Source organism: Otolemur garnettii, unplaced genomic scaffold (genome assembly GCF_000181295.1).
Source record: "Otolemur garnettii isolate 467f Iridium unplaced genomic scaffold, OtoGar3 scaffold00302, whole genome shotgun sequence".
Classification (NCBI taxonomy): Eukaryota; Metazoa; Chordata; class Mammalia; order Primates; family Galagidae; genus Otolemur; species Otolemur garnettii.
In genome coordinates this window covers 370,035-378,574 of record NW_003852697.1, presented here as the reverse complement: position 1 = coordinate 378,574, position 8,540 = coordinate 370,035, and the positions used below count along the sequence as shown (strand labels likewise).

The following is an 8,540-nucleotide window of genomic DNA, read 5'->3' as shown; positions in this document are numbered from 1 at the left end:
CCTGTGGTCCCAGCTACTTGGGAGGCTGAGGCAGGAGAATTGCCTAAGCTCAAGAGCTGGAGGTTGCTGTGAACTGTGATGTCACAGCACTCTACCAAGGGCAATAAAGTGAAACTCTGTCTCTTAAAAAAAAAAAAAGAGTTGACATCAAGAGGAAATATTTTGCAAAAGGAAACCTGTCAACACCATTAGTCATCAGGGAAATGTAAAATATCACAATGGAATGCAAGTTCACACACACTAGGATGGCTACAATAATACAGAAAAAGGATATTGTAAGGATGTGGAGAAGTTTGAACTCTGCAATGCTGTGGGACTGGAAAAAGTTAAACATAGAGTTACCATATGATCCAACAATTCTACTCTAAGGTATATAGCCAAAAGGATTGAAACAGACTCAAGTATATGTAAATGAATGTTTATAGCAGCACTTATTCACAATAGCCAAAAGGTGGAAACAGGTCAGATGTCCATCAGCTGATGAATGGATAAGCAAAATGTTTATCCCTACAGTGGAATATTAATTATATAGCTGCAAAAAGAATGAAATTATGGTACATGGTGTAACTTGGTTCAACCTCAAAAACATTATGCTCAGTAAAGGAAGCCAGATACAAATGGTCACATAGAATATGATTCTATTTATATGAAATATCAAGAATAAGTAAATATATAGAGAGACAGAGAAAACAAATTAGTGGTTGCCAGGAGTGGGCGGGGGAGGGGGGGAGGGCATTGAGAAAGCAAGTGGGAACAGAGGGTAAGGGAGGAGAAATAATTTTACTTCTATCTTTTGGTGGAATGGATGCCTATAAGGAAAAAATTACCAAGGGAAAAACAAATTTGTTAGCATGTAAACCTCAAGTATATACATAGGTGATACCCAGAGAAATGAGTCATTCTCAAAGAAGTGTTAATTTTAGCACATTGGCATACATAGCATCTTCAACACAGAACAGTAGATTTTTGGAGACGTGACAAGACAAAGGGAAAAGACTTTGAGTCTCTAAGAGAAGCAATTTGTGGGAAGGCAGATAAATGGTAAAGGCTAGTTAGTAAAGCTTTTGTTACACAGTGTTCCAAAGCTTCCTTCCTTGCAATCTAAAGATGTTACCAGACAGGAGTCTAAAGGTGTCTCTGGTGATCAACATTTGCCCTTCCTGGTAGAGAGGCAAGAAGGGCACCTTTGTACATTTGTGTCCTGCTTTTAGGCAAATAGGGGGAAGGCAGAGAGCTTTTCCTGTATCCACTTTTCAATTGCCTTCAGCTCAAAATAATTCTTTTTTTTTTGAGATGGAGCCTCAAGCTATCCCCCTGGGTAGAGCGCCATGGCATCACGCTCATAGCAACCTCCAACTCCTGGGCTCAAGCTAGTCTCCTGCCTCAGCCTCCCAAGTAGCTGGGACTACAGGCGCCTGCCACAACGCCTGGCCATTTTTTGGTTGTAGCCATCATTGTTTTTTGGCGGGCCCGGCTGGGGATTCGAACCCGCCACCTTAGGTGTATGTGGCTGGCGCCTTAGCCACTTGAGCCACAGGCGCCAAGCCAGCTCAAAATAATTCTTATGTCAAGATGGCACATTTTGGAGCAGCATACTGGTCTCCTACAAGAGTCTTCTTTGGGGGTGATGAACTTCAAAACTAGCAAGGGGTGGTAGTTGTACAACATGTGAATGTACTGCTAAATACTCTGAATTGTGTACTTAAAAATGGTGAATTTCATGTTACGTAAATTTCATCTCAATAAAAGAAAAAAATGTGAATCAAGTTTTTGAAACCTTTTTTTTTTTTTGGATAATACATGCATATTGCACAAAACCCAAAAGCTACAACAAAATGGTATAAAGGTGAAAATTTAATCTTTTCTCCAATCATCTGTGTTACCAGATTGTTCTTTTTTGTTTTTTTGAGACAGAGCCTCAAGCTGTCCCCCTGGGTAGAGCGCTGTGGCATCACAGCTCATAGCAACCTCCAACTCCTGGGCTCAAGCGAGTCTCCTGCCTCCGCCTCCCAAGTAGCTGGGACCACCGGCGCCCACCACAACGCCAGGCTATTTTTTGGTTGCAGCCATCATTTTTGTTTGGCGGGTCCGGGCTGGATTTTTGAACCCACCACCTTAGGGGTATGTGTCTGGTGCCTTAGCCACTTGAGCCACAGGCGCCGAGCCCAGATTGTTCTTCTGGAACGATTCTATGCATTTTCTTAATGCCTGAAGAGATGTCTTACGCTATTAATATTACAACAATCATACTTGTTCACTGAAGACAAGTAGACAATGCAGGCAAAGCAGGAAAACTGAAAGGAAAACTCAGATGGCAGCTGTGGCTCAGTGAGGAGGGCGCCGGCCCCATATACTGAGGGTGGCGGGTTCGAACCTGGCCCTGGCCAAACTGCAACAAAAAAGCTGGGCGTTGTGGCAGGCACTTGTAGTTCCAGCTCCTGGGGTGGCTGAGACAAGAGAATCGCTTAAGCCCAAGAGTTGGAGGGTGCCGGGAGCTGTGACGTGACAGCATTCTACTGAAGGCGGTAGAGTGAGACTCTGTCTCTAAAAAAAAAGAGAAAAGAAAAACTTCTTGAACCACTGCTAACAGGTTGGCTTTGCTTGGATTATTTAGTGTTATGTGTGTGGGTAGTTCGTTAATTTTGATTCATTTTGTTTTGTGAGCAGTTGGTGAAGCCGCCATGGGGCAGGATGCAGCTAGCTGATAAGAGGATCATTCTGGATGCACAGGCCCAGACAACACACAAGCGATGGCCTAACATTTTGCAAAGTCGGTTCCTCCCCCAAGCCTAGCGCCAGGGCTAAAAAGTTGCGGCTGCGCCTGCGCAGAGCGCGTGTACGCGGGCCTTCCGGACGAACTCTCCCAGAGTGCAGCCTGGCTCCGTCTCCTGGAGCGACGCGCCGACGCCGCGGTGACGTCACGGCGGAGTTGCCATGGCGTCGCTGAGCGGCCTGGCGTCGGCGCTGGAGTCTTACAGGGGTCGGGACCGCCTGGTGAGGCAGGGGTGGACCTGGGCCGGAAGTCCTGGCCTTTGGCCAAAATCAGATACGGGGAAACTGAGGCCAGAGCGACGGCGAATTTCTCCCACTGTAGCGGCCCTGTCCGAGCTAGGCTCAAACACGGTCTCCTATCCGCCGCCGCTAGGTGGTTCTGCCAACGCCACCTGGTTGGACATTTACCTGCCTCCCATTTAAGATCCGACCAGGCCGCTGAAGTTAATCTCAGGGCTGTCCCGAGCAGTCCCCTATAGGCATTTAGGATGGTGCAGGGCTCTCCCTATGGCTGCACGTTTAGGTTCTGACCGCATCCCCTCGAGCTGGGCATTTAAGCTGTGTCTCCTTACTTAGCACCAGGATCCCTCTGTTTTCAGGCCTTTGCGGTGCCTCGCCAGGATGGGTTCCAGCAGATGCCCTGTAGTTGGTCGTTTAGATGGTTCCTGCCAAGCCCAAACCTGGCTAGACATTTCCATACCAAACATTCTCTTGTTTGGACATTTAGGACCTGACAGGCCAATGTAGTTGGACCTTGGGTTGTCCCAAGCAGTCTTGTATGGGGATTTAGGGTATTGCAAGACCCCTCCTATGGCTAGATAGTGCGTTCCAACCACATCCCTGCTGGTTTGAGCATTTAGTTTATTCCCTCCAGGCCTGGCCAGTCTCTTACAGGAAGTTGTACCAGGTAGTGTATTTAGATTCCAAGCAAATTCCTTATGACTGGGCATTCAGGTTTTAACAAATCTCCCCATCCACCCCACGAGTTGGGACATTTTACCATTACCACAGAGTTCAGAAGGAATTACAAGTAATAGTAATAAAGAAAACAGGAGAAGCACAGTGGCTCACTTCTGTACTCCTAGTACTCTGGGAGGCCAAGGAAGGTGGGTTGCTCAGCAGTTCAAGACCAGCCTGAGCAAGTGTGAGCCCCTACCTTTACTAAAATGGAAAAATTATCTGGGCATTGTGGTGGCTTCTGTAGTCCCAGCTATTCAGGAGGCTGAGGCAAGAAGATTTGAGCCCAGGAGTTTGAGGTTGCCGTGAGTTAAGGTGACACCACGCAGTCTACCCAGGGTGAGAAGGTGAGACTCTCGCATCACACCCTCCCAAAAAGTAGGTATAAAATAGCAGTTTCTGAAAAGCAGATGAAATAATTAAAAGGGTGGTGAAGCTGATCTAGTTCACTATGTTCACAATCACCTACTGAGTGTGTTTCTTTTCTCTAACGTAATTCAAGGAAATTATTATTTTGTCCAATGAGTTGAGGCCTGATCAACCTTCAGCCCAGCCAAGGGCTTTGGTCCAGCCAGGTAGATGCAAATATACATTTTAGTCTCCTCCTCCTACCTGATGGGAAAAGGAGGACCCAAGAGGTAGGAAATAAAAGAGTTTTGTTTTCATTGTCTCTGTTACATCTGTCATCAAAGGCTGTGCCCCTCTGTGACATTAGCTGGTGCTCTCCATAGTGCCTCTGGAAAATGATGTCATGTTTCTTTGTCCCACCTACAGTAAGCTTTTAAACTTTCAGTTTTTACTGGAAGTTTATAGATTTATAATCTTCCTCATGCTCAACTCAGCAGAGCCCACGGCCAGGTCAGGGGTAATCCAGTGTAGTCCTTTGAGTAGCAATATCATGCTTATGGCTTCTGGTTTCCTACAGATCCGAACTCTGGGGTACTGCTGCCAACTGGTCGGTGGGGTCCTGCTGGAACAATGTCCTGCCAGTTCTGAAGTGGGGACGCGCTTGCTGGCAGTGTCCACCCAACTCAGCCACTGTAGGACCGTCCTGCGACTCTTTGATGACCTGGCCATGTTCGTCTACACTAAGCAGTACGGCCTGGGGGCAGAGGTAATGTGGAGCTACAGACCTCAGGAAGCCCGAGGCTGTGGCTGCAGTCAGCATTTCATTAACTTGTCCCAAAGTCCTCCCTGTGTAGGCAGTTGATGCTTTTCTTAAATTTTGCTTTCTTTTTTGAGATCATCAGATGTTCTCATTTTGCTTTAAAATAGCTTACACGTTTGTATATTCCAAAAGGGTATATAATTTTAAAAATTTCCTTCCTTCCTGAATGTCCAGGCTCCCACATTTCTCCCTCCAAGGCGGGCACTGTGGTCAGCTTCTTGTGTCTCCTTCATCAAGTTTCCTCTACTTATACAGGCAAATACACAGTTTACATGAATAGAGTTTTTTTCCCTTTTAATAGTACAAGTTGGAGATTATTTCTTATGAGTCTAAGAAGAGTGCTTTTTTTTTTTTTTTCAGACAGTCTCACTATGTTGCCCTTGGTAGAGTGCTGAGGTATCACAACTTACAGCAACCTCTAACTCTTGGGCTTAAGTGATTCTCTTGTCTCAGTCTCCCAAGTATCTGGGACTACAGGTGCCTGCCACAGTGCCTAGCTATTTTTTGTTGTTGTAGTTGTCATTGTTGTTTGGCAGGGCTGGGCTAGGTTCGAACCCACCAGCCTTCGTGTATGTGGCCAGCTCCCTAAGCACTGAACTGTAGGTGCCAAGCCAGTTCTTTCTTTTTTTTTTTTGAGACAGAGTCTCACTTTGTTACCCTGATGGAGTGCTGTGGTATCACAACTTACAGCAACCTCCAGCTCTTGGGCTTAGGTGATTTTTTTGCCTCAGCCTCCCAAGTAGCTGGGACTACAGGTGCCCACCACAACACCAGCTATTTTTTGTTGCAGTTTGGCCGGGGCTGCGTTCAAACCTGGCACCCTCAGTATACGGGGCTGGTCCCCTACTTACTGAGCCACAGGCGCTGCCCAGCTCTTTCATTCTTTATGGCTACATAGTATTCTGCTGTATAGGTGGACTGTGATTTATTTAACCAATACCCTGTTGATGGGCACATAGATGATTTTTAAGCCTTTGCTATTATGACAGTGCTGCAAGGGGTAGCCCCATCCCTGCAGCATCCCACATAAATGTCAGCTGATTAGAGTAGTGGTCCTCTCTAGGGCCATCCCGCCCTTAAGGGAGACATCTCAGAGGCTGCATAGGTCATGCGCCTCAGGGATGCCCTCCCAGGGGTCTTCCCTCTAGCCACTTGCTGCTCAGATGTTCTCCTGTTCAGCTCCATGTGCCCACAGCCCAGTCATCCCAAATCAGGAGTGTTTCTCTGGACCTGCTTCGTCTCTTGTCAACTATCCCATCCTCCTCCTCTGTATGCCTCTGATGCATCCCCAAGAACTTCCCTCCCTCCCTTTCCTGGGGCACAGATCATCACATTTGATGATCTCAAAAAAAGACAGCAAAATTTAAGAAAATCATAAACTGCCTGCACAGGGAAGACTTTGGGACAAGTGAGGATGATGGGGTAAAAGTTAGAAAATAAATGAAAGTTCAGGAAGTGGCTGAGTCCTGAGGAGCAGGATCGGGGATGCAGTCCCAGGAGCTGGGCCTCTGCTGCCCTCCTGCAGCCTCACTGAAGCTGCCTCATTGGGTGCAGGCGGTTGTTGAGAATTTGGGGTAGAGGGTGTGGGCTCAGTGCATGGCAGAGACCCCTTGTGGGCTCCAGAACCTGAGCTAGGGCAGGTGGCTTTCCCTTAGCACCTCAGTCTGGCGGTCTATAAGGGGAAGACAGTGACCCCTCTTGAGTTTGAGGGAGGCAACACAAACCTTGCAGCACCTGGGACACATGCCTGTCACTGTGCCGCCCTGTTCTTCCCGGTCTGGGTTTTCTACATCAGAGAGCCTTTGCTGAGACCCGTGTGCAGGAGCTGGAAGGCTTCAGGAAGGAAGGCTATGATGCAGGGATCCCAGCTTAGTCACACTTGGGAATTCCCTGGGAACTTAAATTCCCCAGTGCTGAGGCCCAGCCCTATAGCCTCTCTCCTGCAGAACAGGTATCTCATTGCAGCCTGGCAGGGCCACAGCCCTAAAACAGGCCATGGGTAGGTCAGACTCAAGGCCCACCTCTCCCCTGTCTGCAGGAGGAGGACATCTTTGTCCGCTGGGTGTCTGTGCTGGGCAACCTGGCCGACCAGCTCTATTACCCCTGTGAGCACATAGCCTGGGCTGCCGATGCCAACATCCTCCACGTGGATGCTTCCCGGTGGTGGACACTGAGCACAGCCTTCTGGGGCCTGTCCCTGCTCCTGGGGGTTGCCAGGTAAGTGGTGTCAGCTGGAAGGGAGCACCCGAGGTCCTTTGAGGGGTGTCTTAAGCAGGGCAGCAGCAGGTTGCGTTGGGTTTGTAATGTGGGGTTCCTTGCCTCTTTGAGTTTTCTTCCTTTTCTTGAAATTCTTTTTTGTTGTATTTGTTTCTAATAACCATCAACTTGGTCATTTTAGACAACATAATTTTAGTATCTTATAGTTCTGAAGGTTGGAAGTCTGAAATAGGCATCACTGGGCTAAAATCAAGGTGTGGGCTGGTTCCTTCTAGAGGCCACAGGGGAGAATCCATTTCCTTGGCTTTTCTAGTTTCTCAAGGCCGTCCATGTTCCTTGGCTTGTGGTCCCTACCTCTGTCTTCCAAGTGCATCACTCTAATATCTGCTCCCCGGTCATGTTGCCTTCCAACTCTGACCCTCCTGCTTCCCTCTTAAGGACCCTGGGGTGACACTGGGCCACCTGGATGATCCAGGATAATGTCTCACAAAGATCCTCAACCCACCTGCAAAGTCCCTTTTGCCAAGGGAGGGAACAGAATCCCAGGTTCCAGGGATTAGGATGTGGGCTCCTTCTGGGAGAGGGGGCTAATTCTGCTGACCAGTCATGGGGACCTGGACAGAAGGCCTGTTGGTTGCTGTCAGGTGACACCTCCCAAAGAAAACAGCCAGCAGTTTCCTGACTGGCTCTGGGCTTCTGAAAACCATATGGTTTCTAAAACTTATGATAATGGTTTCCTCTAAGATATGTTCCTCTTCGCAAACTGCTAAGTCAGAATCCCCTGCCTCAGGGAACACTAAGAGGAGCAGAGACACCAGCCCCCATGTTTCAGTGGCTACAAAATCTTCCCAGGTCCTGTAGCCAGGTGTGGCTGCCCCCAAGCTCAGGGGAGGCTGAGCACGTTTGGCTGTGTGGGCAGCATCCACAGCTGTGGACAGGTGAGGCCCTGACAGTGTAGTTCTCTTTTTCTCTGGTCCAGACGTCCTAATTTTTTGCTTATTATAGGCAATTTGGGAAATGGACAAACCTCAGAGTATTTAATCCACTCACCATCCAAACCAGAGACTCTCATTGTTCAGACTTCAGGGATTTTTTTCCCTTGCCTTTGACCTCACACTCTGCCACTGCGTTGTGACTGTCTCCTGCCGTTGGGCCCTACGTTATCTCTGAGGTCACCTTGAGGGCACTGTGCCTGCCTGTGGTGCTGGCCTATCCCATGTGCTGGGGGGGTCCCAGGGTGGGTGCTTGGGCTGGGATTTGGATGCACCAGGGGGCTCAGCTTTGCCAAAGGGGGGCCTGGATCACAGCCTCTCTTCCTTGGCCCACCTCAGGGGACTTTGTGACCCCTGGCCCAAGAGACTCCTAATTCTGTTTTAGCGACAGCCTGGGTTCTATTCTTCCTCTTTTTTTTTTTTTTTTTTTTTTT

The 8,540-nt window shown here is 48.3% G+C and overlaps 1 protein-coding gene across 1 annotated transcript in view; it reads left to right on the top strand.

The window, feature by feature from the left end:
- Positions 1 to 2,903: 2,903 nt before the first annotated feature.
- The window catches only part of PEX11G (peroxisomal biogenesis factor 11 gamma), an 8,147-nt gene continuing 2,510 nt past the window's right edge, over positions 2,904 to 8,540 (top strand). Inside the window, exons 1-3 of the mRNA XM_003803406.3 lie at positions 2,904 to 2,994; positions 4,655 to 4,843; positions 6,936 to 7,114. Of these exons, the coding sequence (XP_003803454.1) occupies positions 2,935 to 2,994; positions 4,655 to 4,843; positions 6,936 to 7,114 (428 nt within the window). The 5' untranslated portion in view covers positions 2,904 to 2,934. The remainder of the gene's footprint in view (positions 2,995 to 4,654; positions 4,844 to 6,935; positions 7,115 to 8,540) is intronic.